Source organism: Schistocerca americana, chromosome 9, assembly GCF_021461395.2.
Source record: "Schistocerca americana isolate TAMUIC-IGC-003095 chromosome 9, iqSchAmer2.1, whole genome shotgun sequence".
In the NCBI taxonomy this organism is placed as follows: Eukaryota; Metazoa; Arthropoda; class Insecta; order Orthoptera; family Acrididae; genus Schistocerca; species Schistocerca americana.
In genome coordinates, this window is record NC_060127.1 from 169078749 (window position 1) to 169101292 (window position 22544).

General features: G+C 43.5%; 1 protein-coding gene and 1 pseudogene across 1 annotated transcript in view; both read right to left on the minus strand.

Moving 5' to 3' along the window:
- Positions 1-22544, minus strand: part of LOC124550780 (potassium voltage-gated channel protein eag-like) — a 229098-nt gene that overhangs the window by 107590 nt on the left and 98964 nt on the right. The window contains exons 5-7 of the mRNA XM_047125504.1: positions 18363-18615; positions 11368-11564; positions 1625-1777 (exon numbers count right to left, since the gene is read on the minus strand). Coding sequence (XP_046981460.1) covers positions 1625-1777; positions 11368-11564; positions 18363-18615 — 603 coding nt within the window. The remainder of the gene's footprint in view (positions 1-1624; positions 1778-11367; positions 11565-18362; positions 18616-22544) is intronic.
- LOC124551642 lies at positions 15141-15258 on the minus strand (annotated as a pseudogene).

Genomic DNA, 22544 nt, shown 5'->3' on the forward strand with positions numbered 1-22544 from the left:
CTTATTACACGGTGTATGGAAATATATGGCTTAAAGTAGTACAGTGTTAAGAGGAAGTTAAAGAGAGACATGGTCATTAAATACGTATAGATGGAGTGACATTCTAGAACCGAACACAATTGTAAGGCAGGCCAAGTGACAGGATCCTCCAGAATTTCTGCAAAATGTGATGAAGTACAGATACAAAGTTTATATAACGATCAGTGCTCAACTGTTTTTGGCAGGTCCATAATTAGGCCGCTACAGAATACATACATGCATTTTAGTTTGTTGTTCTAATTATGAGTTACATTATCTGCTCTGGATACAGCTCTTAACGCTATTGATATTCGAATACTTACCCGCCAGGTTAGCCGAGAGCGCTAATGAGCTGCCTCTTGGCCTCGGGTAGGCGCGCCGGTTCTGGATCAAATCCGCCCAGCGGATTAAAGTCGATGGCCGGTGTGCCGGCCAGCCTGGATGTGGTTTTTAGGCGGTTTTCCACATCCCCTAGGTGAATACTGGGCTGGTCCCCACATCCCGCCTCAGTTACACTGCTCGCAGACATTTGAACACTTTCGTACTATTCCATGGATTACACTAGTCGCAGACAGATGATGGGGTACACTACTTCTGTCCGGGGGGAGGGGGGTGGTAGTGGGGCAGGAAGGGCATCGGCCACCCCTTCCACTAACATTGCCAAATCCAAATACGATTAACTGTGCCGACCCTGCCTCACTGTGGGAAAAGGCAAAAGCGAAAGAAAGAAAGAAAGAAAGATTCGAACACTCAGTGTTTGTTAAAAGAATTTGTTCTGTGGCATATATAGTAAAGTTTTTGGGACAAATGTTGCATGGGACAACGGGGGCCACAGTATGACGTTGGTTTTTTGTTGCTGGGTTGGCTCGCGTCAGAATTATGAAGGTCAACTTTGTTTTTTAAACGAGATGCTATAGTTTGGAACTTGTTTTCTGATAGCGGCTGTCGATACGAATCCAATGATGTACAACAGTAAGGGCTTTGAAGGTCAACGAAGGTAAAAAAGGTAGCATGAACGTCCATTTACAGAAGGTGTTCGAAGTGTTGACCATTGGTATCAATGCAGTGCTGGAATCTTCTTATCATGGACTGAGTGATATTCTTTATCACTTCGGCACTTATCGAAGCACATTGTCTGAGAATTCTCTCTCGTATATCTTCAGGTGTAGTTGGAATGTCTTTATTCGAGTGGTTGCTCTTTGTATTCGGTATTCTTGTCACTACTATGCCGTAAACAGGTTTATACATTATCTATATGATGCCTTCCTTGTCGGTTTCTAAAAGGCTGTAATTTTTTTTCCAACTTGAATCCGACTAACAAATTTTTTTTCAATAAACGTGTCAGTAGTTGCAATCCTAAGTTTCCATTTTCGTAATATGTAAGGTGTTTTTGCTTCAGTTTCGTAAATACTACAGTGTATGGCGCTTGCCATTTACATTTTATTTTTGAGATTGTAGTCACATTTGCGATTGACGCTGCAATTATGATGACGCAGGCTCCAGATGATGGTTTGTAACCGAAACCTGCAGTACAATAATTTATTTACTAGCCTAGTGGATAATGCAGTGTAGTGCAGGCGCACGGAGTAGGGGACGCTGGGCTCACCTGCTGGTGCTGGGCGGCGGCGCGGTCGCGGCGGAACTTGGAGAAGATCTTGCGCACCAGGTGGTCCTGGCTCTGGTCCAGCTGCGGCTCGTTCTTCCGCCGCTCGGCCAGCTCCTTCTCGCGGCGCACGTCCGCCACCTTCCGGAAGATCAGCTGCAACAGCCAGCCACACAGTGCCAGAGCCAGCACGCGTCTGGGAACTACAGCTATGGTGGGTGACAGGGACGCCTAACGAAGCTGAAGAAGGGGATTGGAAGTGTCAACAGGCTCCAGAAGCGGCGAAGAAAGTAGAGGTCAAAGGGAAACGGAAAAAGGAAGAGTAAGTCTTTAAATGTCCTGTAGCCCATAGGGTCATTAGAAATGAATAATGAACTCAGTTTGGGAAACATGGGGGCAGGGAGTTGGCTGTGGCCTTTCACAGGAACCACCCAGAACATCAGGAATTAATGGAAGAATCTAGACGTCCAAATGGGGGTTTGAACCACAGCACTTCCAAATACAAGAACAATGTTGTAGCACTGCGCTACCTCGCTTGGCGGAGTGGGAGGGGACGAGAGAGGAGGGGGCCCATTAGGAGGAATATAAAGAGGAACAACAAGAGACGTGAAAAGGTTACACAAGAAGTAAGAGAAGAAGTGAAAAGGAATAGAAGGAAGAAGGTGAGAAATGATGGAAAGAGGGCATAACATTTGGTGTGAGAGGAAAGAAAATGAGAAGGCACAGGATAGAAATTGTGAGACAACAACAAACAAAATAGGAATGAAACAGAAAGAAAATGGGAAGGAAAACAAAGTTATGGGAAAGAGGCATGAAGAAAATGAAAAGGAAAAAGGAAGAATATCAGACAGGAGGGGACAGGAAATGGGAAAAGAATGGAAGAAAATGGGTAGGAAGAGGAAGACAAGGGGAAGAGAGACAGAATAAGGAAAGGAGACAGATTAAGAGATTAGGAAAGGATAGGGAAGAGAATCAACCGTTCCGTTTTAAGGGAATCATCTCAGCATTCGCAACAAAGGGAAATCACGGGAAATCTCCATCTGGGTGGAAATTTGAATCGCTGTGTTGCTGAACAGCAGACAACAGTTGTACCACTGCGTCGAGTTGCTCAGTGGTAGGGAAGAGGGCAGAGGACCAGGGGGAGGAATGTAAATAGGAGCAAAAGAAATGTTGAAAGAAAACATGGAAAGTAACAGAAAGGTGAAAGGAGTGGTAGGAACAGGGAAGGAAAATGGCAGCAACAGATACAGTCAGGGTAGCTTTTAGACTGTCTGGGTGTTTTTGTACCACTTACCACATTTTGTTTCAAATGGCTGCTGCTACACCTAACTGAATTATTTTGTAGTAAAGGTAATATTTTTATCCTCTCTGTGTTTACTAGTTACTATATCAGTTGCGCTTCCAACTGTCAACAAGTTCTTCGGCTTGTGATTATTCTTTAATTGGGTTGACTCTGAAGACAACTTCTGATGACATTGACTTAAATTGATCAGTGTCAGGTCGATACGAATATCTTGATATTTCAAAGTAAAACTGCAGTACCTAATACTGTCTGTTTTTACCTCTTGTGAACACCTGAATGCCTTGCGACGCGATTCGAATTTACCCAGAGCATTAGTTATAGGAAAAATTATTTGTTTTTTTAAGACTGGTCTAAAGTTATCTTGAATGACAATATAACTTCATACCAGTATTAAAACTGAATTTTCAGTTTAATAGGGTATAATCAGCATACGTTTTGACTTTTCCACGCACTCAGTAACTACAAATGTAAAATATTAAAATTTCGGTTGCGATGTGTAATTTATTTTTGTTCAGTATATTTAAAAAATGTAAAAAGTTGTACAAAGTTACCCCGTATGACGTAAGGAAACTGCAAGGAGGAACAAAGAAAATGAGTACGAAGATGAGAGAAAACGGTATTTTATTTAATGTGAACGCAAAAATAAAATTGTAATGTAAAGAAATAAGTAAGTACATAAATACTTACTGAGAAATCTTGGAAATGGGAAGAAGCTGGAACTTCAGCGATATTTTCTAATATAAGAATGAAACCTATCAATTTAAATCGCCGTTCATTGCCATTGTACTGGCGGAAACCGCTACTGGGAAAAGTAACGACCATTGGACCAACATGCCGAAACAAAATAATACAAAAATGGGTCACAGAAGCGGATGACACAATGTTAGCAACATTATGTCTTAAACATTAAACAACTTAAGTAAGTTATAAACGCCTTTATAACATCTACATCTACACACATTCCACCATGCACGGTGCGTTTCATGGCAGATGGTGTCGTGTACCATTACTAGTTATTTCCTTCCCTGTTCCACTCGAAAATAGGGTGAGGGAAAAACGACTGTCTACAAGCAATCGTATGAGCCCCAATTTTTCCTACGTTCGTAGTTCTTACGCGAAATGTATGTTGGCGGCAATAGGATCGTTCTGCAGTCGGTCTCAAATGCCGGTTCTCTGAATTTCCTCAACAGTGTGTCGTGAAAAGAGCTTTTCCTTCACTCCAGGGATTCCCATTTTAGTTGCCAAAGCATTTCCCTAATACCTGCGTGCTAATCGAACCTACCGGTAACAAATCTAGTGGCATGCCTCTGAACTGCTTTGACGGCCTCTTTTAATCCGACATGGTGGGGATCCCAAACACTTGAGCAGTATTAAAAAATGGGTCGCACTAGCGTTCTATACACCGTCTCCCTGTTAGATGATCTACACTTCTCAAAATTCTTACAGTGAAATGAAGTAATTCGTCTTCCCCATTACCAGCCTAAAGTGATCAATCCATTACCTAGCGTTCAATGACTAATCAGAAATTGGTAACGGAATATCAGACCAGCTGTGTGGCTGGATTGAAGAGTTTTTAACAAACAGAACACAGCATGTTGTTCTCAATGGAGAGACGTCTACAGACGTTAAAGTAACCTCTGGCGTGCCACAGGGGAGTGTTATGGGACCATTGCTTTTCACAATATTTATAAATGACCTAGTAGATAGTGTCGGAAGTCCCATGCGGCTTTTCGCGGATGATGCTGTAGTATACAGAGAAGTTGCAGCATTAGAAAATTGTAGCGAAATGCAGGAAGATCTGCAGCGGATAGGCACTTGGTGCAGGGAGTGGCAACTGACCCTTAACATACACAAATGTAATGTATTGCGAATACATAGAAAGAAGAATCCTTTATTGTATGATTATATGATAGCGGAACAAACACTGGTAGCAGTTACTTCTGTAAAACATCTGGGAGTATGCGTGCGGAACGATTTGAAGTGGAATGATCATATAAAATTAATTGTTGGTAAGGCGGGTACCAGGTTGAGATTCATTGGGAGAGTCCTTAGAAAATGTAGTCCATCAACAATGGAGGCGGCTTACAAAACACTCGTTCGACCTATACTTGAGTATTGCTCATCAGTGTGGGATCCCTACCAGATCGGGTTGACGGAGGAGATAGAGAAGATCCAAAGAAGAGCGGCGCGTTTCGTCACAGGGTTATTTGGTAACCGTGATAGCGTTACGGAGTTGTTTAACGAACTCAAGTGGCAGACTCTGCAAGAGAGGCGCTCTGCATCGCGGTGTAGCTTGTTGTCCAGTTTTCGAGAGGGTGCGTTTCTGGATGAGGTATCGAATATATTGCTTCCCCCTACTTATACCTCCCGAGGAGATCACGAATGTAAAATTAGAGAGATTAGAGCGCGCACGGAGGCTTTCAGACAGTCGTTCTTCCCGCGAACCATACGCGACTGGAACAGGAAAGGGAGGTAATGACAGTGGCACGTAAAGTGCCCTCCGCCACACACCGTTGGGTGGCTTGCGGGGTATAAATGTAGATGTAGATGTAGATGTAGATACCTTACGTTAGAGTTAGTTACGTTTCAATAGATCGCATTCACGATGCCACACTGAAGACTGTTAACGAAGGCCCGAGCATACGGAATAGTTTCGGTGAGTGGCTAAAAGACTTCTTAAGTAACAGAACCCAGTAAGTTGTCCTCGACAACGAGTGTTCATCAGAGACAAGCGTATCGTGAGGCGTGCCATAGGGAAGTGTGTTTTCTATATATATAAATAATCTGACGGACAGGGAGGGCAGCATTTGCGGTTTTTTGCTGGTGGCGCTGTAGTGTACGAGAAAGTGTCATCGTTGTGTGACTACAGGACGACACGAGATGATTTAGACAGTATTTCAATGCGCTGTGATAAATGGCAGGTAGCTCTAAATGTAGATAAAATGTAAGTTAATGCAGCTGAGAAGGAAAAACAAACGTGTAATGTTCGAATACAGCATTAGTAGAGTCCTGGCTCACAGAGCCGCGTCGGATGGATATGTGAGCGTAATGCTGCAAAGCGATATAGAATGGAACGAGCACGTGTGCACGGTAGTAGGGAAGGCAAATGGCCAACTCGGTTTATTGGCAGGAACTCAGGAAAAAACGTGACAAACGAGACCGCTTATAGAATGATTGTGGGGCCGGCCAGAGTGGCCGTGCGGTTCTAGGCGCTACAGTCTGGAGCCGAGTGACTGCTACGGTCGCAGGTTCGAGTCCTGTCTCGGGCATGGATGTGTGTGATGTCCTTAGGTTAGTTAGGTTTAAGTAGTTCTAAGTTCTAGGGGACTGATGACCTCAGAAGTTAAGTGCCATAGTGCTCAGAGCCATTTGAACCATTTAATAGCATAATCAGTTTTAGTAGTTTTACCAGTTGTTCTGTAATTTCAAGGCCAACCAGTGATAACGGAAGGATGTTTCCCAATCGCTAAATCACCCCCTTCACTACTTTCCAAGTATCATGTACGAGGGCAGTTCAATAAGTAATGCAACACATCTTTTTTCTCGGCCAATTTTGGTTGAAAAAACCGGAAATTTCTTGTGGAATATTTTCAAACATTCCCGCTTCGTCTCGTATAGTTTCATTGACTTCCGACAGGTGGCAGCGCTGTACGGAGCTGTTAAAATGGCGTCTGTAACGGATGTGCGTTGCAAACAACGGGCAGTGATCGAGTTTCTTTTGGCGGAAAACCAGGGCATCTCAGATATTCATAGGCGCTTGCAGAATGTCTACGGTGATCTGGCAGTGGACAAATGCACGGTGAGTCGTTGGGCAAAGCGTGTGTCATCACCGCCGCAAGGTCAAGCAAGACTGTCTGATCTCCCGCGTGCGGGCCGGCCGTGCACAGCTGTGACTCCTGCAATGGCGGAGCGTGCGAACACACTCGTTCGAGATGATCGACGGATCACCATCAAACAACTCAGTGCTCAACTTGACATCTCTGTTGGTAGTGCTGTCACAATTGTTCACCAGTTGGGATATTCAAAGGTTTGTTCCCGCTGGGTCCCTCGTTGTCTAACCGAACACCATAAAGAGCAATGGAGAACCATCTGTGCGGAATTGCTTGCTCGTCATGTGGCTGAGGGTGACAATTTCTTGTCAAAGATTGTTACAGGCGATGAAACATGGGTTCATCGCTTCGAACCTGAAACAAAACGGCAATCAATGGAGTGGCGCCACACCCACTCCCCTACCAAGAAAAAGTTTAAAGCCATACCCTCAGCCGGTAAATTCATGGTTACAGTCTTCTGGGACGCTGAAGGGGTTATTCTGTTCGATGTCCTTCCCCATGGTCAAACGATCAACTCTGGAGTGTATTGTGCTACTCTTCAGAAATTGAAGAAACGACTTCAGCGTGTTCGTAGGCACAAAAATCTGAACGAACTTCTCCTTCTTCATGACAACGCAAGACCTCACACAAGTCTTCGCACCCGAGAGGAGCTCAAAAAACTTCAGTGGACTGTTCTTCCTCGTGCACCCTACAGCCCCGATCTCGCACCGTCGGATTTCCATATGTTTGGCCCAATGAAGGACGCAATCCGTGGGAGGCACTACGCGGATGATGAAGAACTTATTGATGCAGTACGACGTTGGCTCCGACATCGACCAGTGGAATGGTACCGTGCAGGCATACACGCCCTCATATCAAGGTGGCGTAAGGCCGTAGCATTGAATGGAGATTACGTTGAAAAATAGTGTTGTGTAGCTAAAAGATTGGGGAATAACCTGGTGTATTTCAATGCTGAATAAAACAACCCCTGTTTCAGAAAAAAAAATGTGTTGCATTACTTATTGAACTGCCCTCGTACTAGACTGCAAATGCAGTTAGATGACCGTGCAGTACATCCATTCGCCGGCCGAAGTGGCCGTGCGGTTAAAGGCGCTGCAGTCTGGAACCGCAAGACCGCTACGGTCGCAGGTACGAATCCTGCCTCGGGCATGGATGTTTGTGATGTCCTTAGGTTAGTTAGGTTTAACTAGTTCTAAGTTCTAGGGGACTAATAACCTCAGCAGTTGAGTCCCATAGTGCTCAGAGCCATTTGAACCAATTTAGTACATCCATTCGCTCATATACACCTAAGTATACCTGACAGCGTCCTGTACCGATGCACTTAAGTTACCTACATATTTCCAGCACATCGATTATGGTGCACTACGTACGATTACAACTGGACATCTTTACGTGTATGGATGAGAGTCACAGCGTATTCTCGCATTCGTAGGATAAATCTGGAGATTGACAGGTCCCTCCACATTGTCCTTGATCAGTCCTCCCTGCAACACAGTTGCCAATTTAATCTGAAATTAACTAGAAGTATTAGGGTACTATATCCGCTACATTCCATGCCTTGTGAAGGAACAGAGTGAGCAGTGTCTGTAACTGCTCTTCAGCGAAGATTGTTCTGCACCATTCTTACTCGTGGCACACATCTAAGTGCACGAGATCTCTCCAGATGCATTCATGTCCACTTCAGTCCGGAACCGCGCTGCTGCTACGGTCGCAGGTTTGAATCCTACCTCGGACCTCAGATGTTACGTCCCACAGTGCTTAGAGCCATTTGAACCAGCATGTGTGTCAAGGAGGAGAGTGTTGCTGTGATCTAACAGATGGTTAACAAGAAATATGCGGTTTATATATCATGGAGTTGCAGATGGATGGAGTCTGAAACAATTCACGTAAATCAACAATGCTATCAATTCAGAAGTCTTATTCGAGTGTGTGGAGTCAGCACCAAAAAAGTATCAGCATGTGAGAACTGATCAGAGAGATTAAACACACACTTCTATGGCTATACGTTCCTGTTCCTAAACATTGTTAAAGCTATTTGGTTTTCAAAGTATTAGTAATGCGAAATGAAATGATCTTAACACTCTAATGCTTGTGGGATCCATTCTTTAGTGCTGTTCGATTGTTTGGGATCCGCACAAGGTCGGATTAAAGAAAGACATCAACACAATTCAGAGGCTGGCTGCTAGATTTTTTACCAGTAGGTTCGAGCAGCACGCCAGTATTACCGAGATGCTTCAGAAACATATGAGAATCACTGGAGGTAAATGGTTCAAATGGCTCTGAGCACTATGGGACTCGACTTCTGAGGTCATTAGTCCCCTAGAACTTAGAACTTGTTAAACCTAACTAACCTAAGAACATCACACACATCCATGCCCGAGGCAGGATTCGAACCTGCGACCGTAGCGGTCTCGCGGTTCCAGACTGCAGCGCCTAGAACCGCACGGCCACTTCGGCCGGCACACTGGAGGTAAGGCGACGTTCTTTTCGAGGAGCACTACTGAGAAAATTTAAAGAACAAACATGTGAGGCTGGCTGTAGAGCGAGTCTACTGCCGCCAACGTACACTTCGCGTAAGGATCACGAAGATGAAATGCGAGATACACAGGACATAAAATCCCGTCTGACACCTGCGATCATTTTTATCTTTATAATTTGCAACCAATGCTTTTCAATCGCAATAAAGTGATGAGATGTTCAATCGACTCTTTTGTTACAACATGTTACGCGTTTCGGGATTACACCCATCTTCAGACATCACAAACTTCATCTCCTTCCTAACCAACCAGGCGTACAGACTTGACAAGTCAAAGAAACTGTCCAATGTTATTCGACACATTCTTTGAGGTGTCAAGGGTGTACGCCTGGTTGGTTAGGAAGGAGTTGGTGATGTCTGAAGATGGGTGTAATTCCGAAACGCGTAACATGTTCTAATAAAAGAGTCGATTGAACATCTCATGACTTTATTGCGATTGTACAGCATTGGTTGCTAATTATAAAGATTGGAGGCATACAGACAGTCCTTTTTCCCTCGGTCTACTTGCGAGAGGAACCGGAAAGCAAATAACTAGTAGTCGTACACGGTAGCCTCCACCAGACACTATACAATGGATTACGGTGCACGTATGTTCGAGGAACACTGTGCAGGGCACTTAAGCGTGAACTGCAGAAGCGACATGTAGATGTAGAAATTATGATGTGGAATGTTTCTACTGAACAGACAAAGAAGAGATATTTAAAAACAGATGAATATCTCTGTATGGCTATATACTGTACATTTACAGCCAGCCGCGGTGGTCTAGCGCTTCTAGGCGCTCAGTCCGGAACCGCGCGACTGCTACGGTCGCAGGTTCGAATCCTGCCTCGGGCACGGATGTGTGTGATGTCCTTAGGTTAGTTAGGTTTCAGTAGTTCTAAGTTCTAGGGGACTGATGACCACAGATGTTAAGTCCCATAGTGCTCAGAGCCATTTGAACCATTTTTTTGTACATTTACAATTTTTTTTCTGTATAAATGGCTATTCCAGTTTTTATAGAGGGAATTATTATAAAGAAACGTCTTTAATCTGCTTTTTCAAACCATTCTACTACCTTTTAGACATTTTATTTCCGTGATTAGATCGTCAAACATTTTTATAGCTGCACAAGTCACCTCTTCTTGTGACAAAAATTCAATGAACCTTTACCCTTCTAGTGTTGTATTTGTGAATGTCTCTGTTATTCCTAAACTCAGTTGGGCTGTTGCTAACAAATTTCATAAGAGAATGAATGCGTTGTGAATCTGTCGTTAATACTCCCAATTGCTTAAGGAGATGACAGTTACATGTATGTGAAACCCACTCACAATTCTAATTACTTTCTTCGATGCAATGACTACCTCTTTGTCTAATTGAGAAGGTATACTAGAAAGTTACGCCGTAAGAGATCAGTGAATGACAATAAGGAAAATGTATTAAATTACTGACTTGTAAATCACCAACGTTGGCAGCTACTCTTACGGCAACCAAAACTTTTGACAAGGTCTAGTTTATGGATTCTCACCAACATGCACACCTACCCTGTTTATTATTTGTTGTTGGTATATATGGTTAACAGTAAGTGGGACGTTGTTGATAGTACAAAAATGGATTAGCTGTGTTTTTTCAGAGTTCGAAACTACACCCTTTGTACAAAAGGCAGTCACTGACCTCCACAAAAACTTCAGACTTCTGTCGAGGCTACCTTGTTTGGCTTCACGATAGTGTTTGTATCATCTGCAAACTACGTCAATTCTACCAACTGAAACAAATAAAAGTTTGCAGCGGTTCCACGCACTGGCCTTCTTCTTCTTTGTGTAAAGTGTATGTTATGTTTCTTACTGGGGTTATTTTATGCTTGGCGTTTAGTGTTGTCAGCAGTATGTTGTATTATTGGATTTTAGACTTGCACTAGGCAGGCAAACAAGTCCAGATGTGGCTTCCCAGTAAAAAGTACCATACGATCATTTCCGTGGTACCCATAGGGAAACTTATACTTTCTTTTAAACAACCTATATTTGGGTTGTCCTTTCTCATTTGCTTCAACCCGTATGGTTCACCGTGCAACCAGCGGGTAAGCATGTGAGCCGTGACTCACCCGATGCCTGAGGTTGTAGGTGAGCACGAGGTTGCGGGCGAAGGAGTTGGCGAACGCCTGGTAGAAGTCGAGCACCTCCAGCAGCTTGTCGCGCTTGATGGTGTGCAGGTCGCAGTACGTGAGCGCCCGCACGTTGGCCGCCGACTGCCCCACGGCGCTGTCCTTCCAGAAGGAGTCGCCGAACACGTCGCCCTTGCCTGTCGGCCACCAACCAGATACATGAACAACTAGACAGTCAATATACAACTTTATTTAGACAGAACTTTTCTATCTTGCAAGTTACATGACGCCTTTAATTATACACACTTAAAAAAAAGTTTTTATCACTCCGGTTCCCAGAACTCCTGAAGTTAGACATTAACTGTTCATATTGTATCACAGACACAGTCCCTCTGACTGTTCAGAAATGTCTCTAAACCCGCCCAAAGATGTAAACAACCATGCATGAGCAGCGCCTATTAGATGGAGGGGATCCGACAGCCGATCAGGTCCAGTCATTCCACCAGGAAGGAGGTACACGGCTTGTGTTGTCTGTAGTTCAACCATACCTAGACGGCCAATACTGCGGTTTGACCGCGTCCGCATTGTTACTTTGTGCCAGGAAGGGCTCTCAACAAGGGAACTGTCCAGGCGTCTAGTAGTGAAACAAAGCGAGGTTATTCGGACATGGAGGAGATGCAGAGAGACAGGAACTGTCGATGACGTGCCTCGCTCAGACCACCCCCTGCATGCTGCACAACTTCACTCCCGACGTCCATGGCGAGGTCCATCTTTGCAACCACGACACTATGCACCGCGGTACAGATGGGCCCAACTACATGCCGAATGGATTGCTCACGATTGTCATCACGTTCTCTTCATCGATGAGTGTCGCATATATCTTCAACCAGACCTCCGTCGGGGGCTTGTTTTGTGGCAACCCGGTCAGGCTGAACGCCTTAGACACACTGTCCAGCGAGTGCGGCAGGGTGGAGGTTGCCTGCTGTTTTGTGGTGGCATTATGTGGAGCCGACGTATGCCACTGGTGGTCATGGAAGGCGCCGTAACGGCTGTACGATACGTGAATGCCGTCCTCTGACCGATAGTGCAACCATATCGGCAGCATGTTGGTAAGGCATTCGTCTTCATAGACGACAATTCGCGCCCCCAACGTGCACATGTTGTGAATGGCTTCCTTCAGGGTAGAGACATCGCTTGATTAGAGTAGCCAGCATGTTCTCCAGACATGAACGCTATTGAACATAACTGGGATAGATGGAAAAGGGCTCTTTATGGACGACGTGACCCACTAACCTCTCTGTGGAACCTACGCCGAATGGCCATTGAGGAGTGGGACAATTTGGACCAACAGTCCCTTGATGAACTTCTGGATAGTATGCCACGACAAACACAGGCCTGCATCAACGCAAGAGGACGTGCTACTGGGTATCAGAGGAACGGTTGTGTATAGAAATCTTGACCACCACCTGTGAAGGTGTCGCTGTATGGTGGTACAACATGCCACGTGGATTTCATGAGCAATAAAAAGGATGGAAATGATATTTATGTTGATCCACTATTGCAATATTCTGCACAGGTTCCGGAACTCTTTGAACTGAGGTGATGCAAAACTTTTTTTGATGTGGGTAGATAATGTATTACATACTAGGAGATGAGAGGCAATCCTTATATTTGTATAGCATAAGTTCAGAAATAATATACAATGTACGTTATACTGTAGAGAAACTGGAAGAAATTTCAAAACGCAATATATGGAACACAAGGAATTAAAACGAAAAAAGGAACATCGGAAGCACATTCGCAGCTCACTTTGTACAAGATAGTCACAAGGTATACGGAATCAAAAACAACCAGGTAATACTTCATACAATGACGAACGCCTGCTTTATGGACGTTTATGAAGAGAAAGAAATTCACACTCACATGAAGAAAGGGCAAGAGAGAGACCCTTAACGAGCACCTATTTCTTGGATATCCGTCGCCTAGTTGATGACAACTTGCTTTAAAGGTATTCCGCAAGCTGGCAGATCACACGGCGGCCAGTCGGTATCGTTGGGCCTTCATAGCCTGTTTGGGAGGAGCTTAGTTTAGTTTAATAGTGTTGTCGAATTGAAATGTAAAATAGTTTTAAGAAACAATAATAACAAAAGGAGTTGAAATGGTGGCCGAGATTTTAAAGTAAGGCTAAATTGCTGCGTATGGACTGGTGCCTAGGACTGTTGATGTATTAAAAATATTGGAAATCTGGTATATCGATATTTAAGAATTATCGTTATTGATATTTCAATATATTGAAAAAAGCACCGATATATCAGCGGAAAAAATATCGACCTGGTTATAAAAATACAGGTTGCACATTGTAAATATCGTGCTGGTTTTAGATGTGAAAATTTAAGTACTGATTTATTGTTAGATACTCTGTACACCAACAAGCTAGCAGTCTGCCTATACCCTTAGAGAAGGAATTGAATGGAAAACAATTCACGTTGACGCTTGGCGATAACCCCTTGCTAACAATGGTTAACTGCATGTCAGTGGCGCAATAAATAGTGTAATGCTGTCCGTCGTTGGGTTTCGTCACATATCGGATTTGTCCGGAACACTTCATGTCGACTTCCCTGTTTTTATCATTTCTGCAAACGCCAGCGACCTAGCAGTTGTAGTGTCTGTATTGCATGGTGAAGTTAAAAGCTGCAATTTCTGTCGGTACCGCCGAGCGCCGATGACGTCAGAATTTCCCCTCACACTTCTTCGCCCACCGCCCCGTCTTTTAGATTTTGTCGTCATTTTCAGCAACTGTTTTTGAAGAATGTAGATGTGAAGAAATAGCAAACTAGTTGCGTTAAAAATTGTTTTTCGTCGCAACTGGTGTGATGTTTCTTCACATCGGAAATCTTGTTATTCCACTGACACTATTTAATTAAATACAATATTAGTGGCTTTGTTCGAGTGAATTAAGTGAGTCAATGTTGATGTCAACTGAAGTTGTTGCTACACGCAAAGATTTTTCCAGAAGAACATCAATAATTCGTGTTCTCGTTTGTGATTTGATGTAATTCATCTGACTAGAAAGCTGTTCATATACGTGTTTCCAAATAATGAAATCATTATTACAGCATGTTTGTAAAACACTGGATATTTCTTGTAATATGTTTTATAGCACTCTTCCAGACCAATATGATTAAGAAACTTCCTGCCAGATTAAAACTGTGTGCCCGACCGAGACTCGAACTCGGGACCTTTGCCTTTCGCGGGCAAGTGCTGTACCATCTGAGCTACCGAAGCACGACTCACGCCCCGTACTCACAGCTTTACTTCTGCCAGTATCTCGTCTCCTACCTTCCAAACTTTACAGAAGCTTTTTGACAGTAGTATTCAAATGCTTTATGGCACTGATGTATTAATTCTGAACGTCATTTATCATAAATGTAAAAAATTACGTACGCTTCACTTAACCTAGCAGCCTTACTTTAAAATTTCGGCCACCATTTAAACTCCTTTTGTTATTATTGTTTCTTAAAACTATTTTACATTTCAATTCGATAACACTATTAAACTAAACTAAGCCCCTCCCAAACAGGCTATGAAGGCCCAACGATACCGACTGGCCGCCGTGTCATCCTCAGCCCACAGGCGTCACTGGATGCGGATTGGAGGGGCATGTGGTCAGCACACCGCTCTTCCGGCCGTATGTCAGTTTACGAGACCGAAGCCGTTGCTTGTCAATCAAGTAGCTCCTCAGTTTGCCTCACAAGGGCTGAGTGCACCCCGCTTGCCAACAGCGCTCGGCAGACCGGATGGTCATCCATCCAAGTGCTAGCCCAGCCCGACAGCGCTTAACTTCGGTGATCTGACGGGAACCGGTGTTACCACTGCGGCAAGGCCGTTGGAGATAACGCTATTATTTGCTGCAAATAAGAGAGAAAGACAGGTGGATGCAGTTGCACTAGGAAGGTCCCTTTTCTATTTTTGTAATGCAGAATCCTTAATGTCACCGGTGAAAACGCATTATTACAATTAATTGTATATTTGTTTTGTACTACTAAAATTCAACGAAGATACTGAGGAAGGAACCATTGCTAATGTCGATTGGTGTAGCTACTCATCATAACTGAATACATACATAAATACATGGCTACTAAAATTAAAGACAAACAGCACAAAATTGTAAAAAAGATAAAAGATGGCTTTACTTACTTGAAGTGATGATTAAGGTGTATCACGATCGGATGTGCACCACATATACACGTGAAGGGCCGTAACTCTATGGGCGGTACTGTTGTGAGTTTGCAGTAAAATTAAGTATGGAATGACTCGGCTGTCTGGCACTCGTCCCACTTGTGCAACGCAACAAACGTATCCGGTTGCGCAGTCCGTACCACAGCTCATTGTTAGTTGGATATCGCAAAGGCGTAGTGTATCTTCTTCATGATGGCGTGCGGTTTTTTTCAAAATAAATCCAGCGTAGTGATATTTTTTGAATAGGAATATAGATTAAAATCTAGCGTTAAATAAATTAATGAACTTATATATTCCTAGTGTAACTCGATATGATACGAAAGGCGTTTGATAGAACGTGTCTTTGGGGGTTTTGCGTGACATAAAAGTTAGTTTTCTTTCATATGAAACAACTCAGCGACCCAAAAATTAGAGCCCCTAGTGCCCCATGCGTCCTGCGGGCCGCGGGGTGGCCACCCCTGGTCTAAAAGTTGAATTGTGCGCAGAACTGTATTGCGCAGTTATGGTAGTCAAGACAAAGTAACACTGCCTACTCATAAAGAGGAGTGTATCGGGTAAAAATTAGTGTGCCGCATTTGAACAACACTGAAACAATCCACGCTGAATTGATGTAGGTATGCGGCAATAATACAGCATCATAATCATATTCTACGTAAGTGTTTCTAAGCGAAATTAAACTATTTTTAAAAGATCGCTACTGTTATCACTATTTCGAAAGACTATAACAGTGATTACATAAGTTTACCAATAATTACTATTTTTTTCAAAAACTAGCGTTAATACCTGACACAGTGCAGCAGCCCTTACAGGCACCTGATGATGGCAACCTGGCAGCTTGCCGAAATATTGTGCACTCTTGTGAACTCTTTCGTCATGAAGTACGCCGGGAGAATCTGAAGAATTACAGGTTAAAATTTTCCTACAGTAAGATTAAACTACCCCCAACTTGCTACAGACTAATAGCGAAATCGTTCGAGACAAGGTTGCGTAAAAATACATTCTTTAATTCTGCATCAGGACAGTGCACCTGTTTTAACAGGATTGATCAAGTACGCGAGGATCGTATCGAAGCTGATTGAAGGAAACCATTTTTTGAATTTTAACGAAATATGTTTTTCAATGTCGCTTCCAAAAAAATCTTTGTGCCGGAATGCAGTAGCTTACACTAAATGTGCATGGTGCTCTACAAATTTGTGTTTCAGATGCTTCTGCAACAAATACCATCCGGAATTATGTCCTAGCACAGTAAACGACGGAAGGGAGTAACAAGTAACGTTATTCCCGTATTCTATTCTGCAACAAAAGTAATACATATCTGGAGAAAGTTTGCTATAATCATTGAATTTACTAATGAAATGATTATGGCGAAAATGGCTCTTTTGCGTAACTGTTCATGACGTATACTGTTTAGTGACATAATGCATGATGAAACACAAAAAAATAAGAAGTACACAGGCTGGATTTGAACTTGTTCCGCCAGCCACGAGTCTTATCCGCTTGATCGCAACATGGAAATTTGTGATATGGTCCTATGGATCCAAACTGCTGATGTCATCTGTCCCTAGGTTTACACACTACTTAAACTAACTTCCGCTAACACACCCCTTTGCGAGGGAGGACTCGAACCTCCGACTGTGGAAATCATGCGAACCGTGGCAAGGCAACCTAGACCACGAGGCCACCCTTCACGGCGATCGTTTAACATGAGTTACGTTACAGGTGTAGGAGGTACGCACAAAACTTCAACATCTATTTTCTCTTAAAATAAGGGCCGTCGCACGAAAAGCCGCTAGTGAGGTATTCAGGACAGATTCATCTACAACAGGGGTCTCCAAACTTTTTAGTCCGCGGTTCACATTGACTCCTCCACGAAGTCATAAGGGCCAAGATCTATCTAGTGGGATTAAAGCACCCTAGCACTTCATGATCACCGTAATGTAAGGCTAAAGGAAAGATGAATCGCAAAAATCTAAGGTTGTGGGAATAGCTAGCACTGAAACGAACTACGATTTTTGTTTAATTACATAATTTTGATTGGTGGACGTACCTGACCGAAATTCTGGCGTTTTTTATTCTGGCGAATTTCACCGACAAAAAAGGATTTCACTGCACATTCTGTATGTATTTTACGACGTAATCAAAAGAAAGAGAAACTTCGCTTCAGAAGCATCTTCCATAATGATTGATTACTAAGGCTAGTCGCCGAAGTAGCGTCCGTCTGAAAGACTTGCACCAGACTCGTGAGTAGAATAAAATGCAAAGAATTTTTTTACTTAAAATGTTTTCGCCAAACTAGTCTGTTAACCGTTCTTTTTTTTTTTCACTATCGCACGAAGCATGGTCTGTCTGTTTATTGTGGATAGCCACAAGTTTAACCATGACCTTCCGCTTTGTAAAGATAGAGCTCCGACAACGTCGCGATGTATTGGTCGCGATAGGTCTCGAAACTCAATTGTTGGCAGTATAGGTAGCACCTCATATATTTGGCGGGCCGGATACCAGGGATGTCCGGCCAGCTAATGCGGGCCGATTTGCCGGCCCTCGCGGGCCGGTTTGGGCCCGCGGGCCGTAGTTTGGAGACCCCTGATCTACAACATATCTGAGACTCGTCAAAATCCTTGATTAATAGGTCTGATGGTCCCACTGTCAGAAACGAATAGGTTGGCACTGGAGAGGAATTCTTGGCGGGGTGCAGCGAACCAGTCGGAAGACTGATGGGAAAGAGCCTGCTTATACGTCAGAGGAGCGCGACTTACCGAGGATGGCGACGACCTCGTCGTCCTGGATGACCTCGAGCGAGCCGGTGACGATGAAGCAGAGCGAGTCTATGGACTCGCCCGTGTGGTAGAGCAGGTCCCCCGGCGCCGAGTGGCTCATGGTGAAGTGCATGGCGAGCGCTCGCAGGCAGCCGTCGCTGGCCAGCCGGAAGGCGGGGTGCTCGTTGAACACCTTGCGGTTCAGGTGCACGCAGATGTCCGCCTTCATGTCCTTCGGGCAGTAGTTGAGCACCTGCACAGCACAGCGGGAGGGTCCCAGTAGCGGTCAAGATGTCATCTGTCCGAAGAATGGAACTTTAGACGACAGATCTATCTCTATATACAAACAGACCCTTCCATGAACCATAGACCTTGCCGTTTGTGAGGAGGCTTTCGTGCTTCAGCGAAACAGACAGCCGTATCTGTTGAGAGGCCAGACAAACGTGTGGTTCCTGAAGAGGGGCAGCAGCCTTTTCAGTAGTTGCAGGGGCAACAGTCTGGATGATTGACTGATCTGGTCTTGTAACACTAACCAAAATGGCCTTGCTGTTCTGGTACTGCGAACGGCTGAAAGCAAGGGGAAACTACAGCCGTAATTTTTCCCGAGGGCATGCAGCTTTACTGTATGAGTAAATGATGATGGCGTCCGCTTGGGTAAAATATTCCGGAGGTAAAATAGTCCCCCATTCGGATCTCCGGGCGGGGACTACTCAAGAGGACGTCGTTATCAGGAGAAAGAAAACTGGCGTTCTATTCAGAAGGATGTAGGCTGCAGTACGTACTGGGAGACGAAGCAGCTTGCACAGGATAGATTAGCTTGGAGAGCTGCATCAAACCAGTCTCAGGACTGAAGACCACAACAACAACAACAACAACATACAAACAGAAATGTCCTGAATGATTCACTGACTCGTCGTCCACCCCCGCTAGCTGAATGGTCAGCGTGACGGATTGTCAATCCTTTAGGCCCGGGTTGGATTCCCGACTGGGTCGTGGAATTTTCTCCGCCCGGGGATTTCATGTTGCGCTGTCCTCATCATCATCCTATCATCCTCACCGACTGCAGGTCGCCGAAGTACGTCAAATTGACAGACCGGCACCCAGTGAATGGTCTCCCTGATGGGGGGCCCTAGCCATACGAATAAATGAAAAAACTGACTCATCACTGTCCAGCCCAAATTGCTAAGGACAGAAACTTCAAGTATGGTAAGGACGTTTGAAAGGTGGCTACACCGACTCACAGCGCCAGAGATTGCGCCAAAGATTATTATTCCGCCGCCTCCACTGGGCAGTGGTAGTTCAGAGGATGTCGAGGGTTGTTGTTGTTCTGTTGGGCGAGAGAGTAGACGCTGTTCAGTTGGTGTAATGTATAGATGGAAGAAGTTGCAATTGACAGAATATATTTGAGAAAGGAGATGGGCTTTTGATTTATGATGCTGGTGTAATGGAATGTTTTGGTCAATATATAATGAGGTAAAAAGGTTTTACAGCTTTAATGACAATCCCTCTTGCTCACAGGTACAGTCAACAAAGCAACTGGCTCGTGTTCATTTATTATACTTGTAATTCTGCTTTCTATGTGAAATTATCGTATTTCTGGTTTTTCAATTAGTTCATTGTAAATGGCGTTTAAAATATTGTGTCGTATTGAGAAAGAACCGAGCCAGATACATGTACGTTGAGTCATACTACCGCACACAGAACAGTTACACTTGTGCTTTGTTGTTTCGTAGCTTTTATAGTTGCAGGGGACTTAATTAATCAATTGTGTTCAAGGAAATTCCTTGTCATTCTTTATTTTCATTTTATGCAGTCAGATAGCGTGCTAATACTAGTCAGGGCCAACCGGTTACGAGACTTCGTAACCGGTCACACAGCTACTAAAATTATTGCATTTATTCATTAATATTAGTCCCTTTTCTTTTTAATTAAGCCTCCATGCACGTTGTTCGCATACTGTAGGCATCTTTTAAGAAAGGGTTGTTCGACATTCCACCCCAAGGAGGTGAAACAGCGGATCAAAGGTATATATATATATATATATATATATATATATATATATATATATATATATATATATATATATATATATTACGTTGGTGAAAAAGTTGGTAGCGTCTTTGTTTTGCATGTCGGTATTCCGATTGTTATGGCTTTATTTATCGATTGTTAGTTTTTATTTGTACGAGGCGTGTTTTTTAAGTAAGTACCGTTTTGAAATTAAAAAAAGACGTGCTAAGATATCTCAATAATTTTATTTTTACATGAAAGCCTGTACCTTAATCTACTTTTCTCCATAATTTCCGTCAATATTGAGGCACTTGTCATAACGTTGTATCAGTTTTTTAATACCCTCCTCACAGAAGTCTGGCCCTTGACTTGTTAACCACCGCATCACCGCTGTTTTGACTTCGTCATCGTCTTGAATACGCTGACCGCCCAGGGGTTTCTTCAAGTGCAGGAACAGATGGTAGTCACTGAGCGCAAGATCGGGGCTGTACGGAGGATGATGTAGAGTTTCCCATAGAAAAGGTGTGATGAGATCTTTGGTCTGATTCGCCACATGCGGACGGGCATTGTCTTGCAGCAAAACGATGCCCTTGCTCAACTTCCATGAACTGGTGCTTTGATTCTGGTGTGACGTAGGCCACCCATGTTTCATCGCCCGTAACAATTTGGCTTAAGAAATCATCACCGTCGTTGTGGTACCGCTCAACGAAAGTCAATGCGCTGTCTAAGCGTTTCGTTTTGTGCACATCCGTCAACATTTTCGGTACCCAACGTGAAAACAATTTTCGGTAATTCAAGTGCTCGGTCAAAATGCCATACAAAACATTACGAGAAACGTTAGGAGAGTCATCCCGCAAGGAGGAAATCGCAAAGCGTCTTTTTTCTCTCACCTTATTGTCCACTTTCATTAACGACCGAAGGACGCCCACTTCGTTGTTCATCATGCACATTTGTGCGGCCATCTTTAAATGCTCTTACCCACTTTCTTGCCATTCCATCACTCATAATGTTTTCTCAGTAAACTGCACAGATCTCACGATGAATAACGATCGGTTTTAGGCCTTTAGCACTAAGAAATCTTATGACACTTACTTTACAGTCGGTGGGACTCACGATTATCGGAGGCATCTTAAACACTCAGTACACAACGCAAACAAGGAAGAATCAGACTGTAATGGCGTCAGTGCGTAGATTAAGGTACAGGCTTTCACGTAAAAATAAAATTATTGAGATATCTTAGCACGTCGTTTTTAATTTCAAAACAGTACTTACTTAAAAAAAACACGCCTCGTAGTTCACTGTTGCCAATTGAGATTACATATTGTAATTTTGTCATTATGATTTACTGAGTGGACCTGTGGGTGCTAGAAAATAGAGTGCCAAGTGGAGAAATCGGAACATTTCCGACGTATTCTTCTGTGTTCTATAGATGGTTTGCAACAGCGGAGTCACCCAGAAACATTTGCCCCGATTATTAGGATAACGCCATTCGTCGGAGTACGACAAGAAAAGGATTTTCTCGTTTCAAGAAGGGTCGTTTTGGCATCAGTAACCCTATACGTTCAGGAAGACTTTCAGGGTTTGATGAAGTTCGTTTAAACGCATCGATCCACAGTCATCCACGTCAGTGTATTCGAGAAATGACAGATGTGATGAACTGTGATGATTGCTCCATCGTGTGACATATGCATGCATTGGTAAAGATTCAAAAATCACGTGCATGGTATAGCGTCCCCAGTGCTATATTACGAAAAGACTTAAAAAACAGTATTTATAAAGAAGAGACATTTAAAACGTAACAAATAATTTGAGATTAATATTGTTAAAAAGGATAACTTCAGGAAAGCATTTAATCGTAAATCAAAATTGAATGAAATATCATTTTTATCAAGGCCCACCACGTAAGTCGGCAACAATCAAAAAATAATAATAACAATAATAATATATTAAATTACGACGGCCGACGGACGCGAGAATGGGTACCGGATGCTTCAAGCCAAAATCACAAAATTCAGCTGGTTGCCATACGTGCATCTCTGCTTGCTTGTCATCAATTGGGTCGTGAATAACGCGAACCATTCCTATCCTGTACCGTTACTGGTGACGAGAAATGGTGTCTATCCTAGCATAAGGAAAAGGCAGGAACGGTTAGGCCCAAACATAGCAGAAACT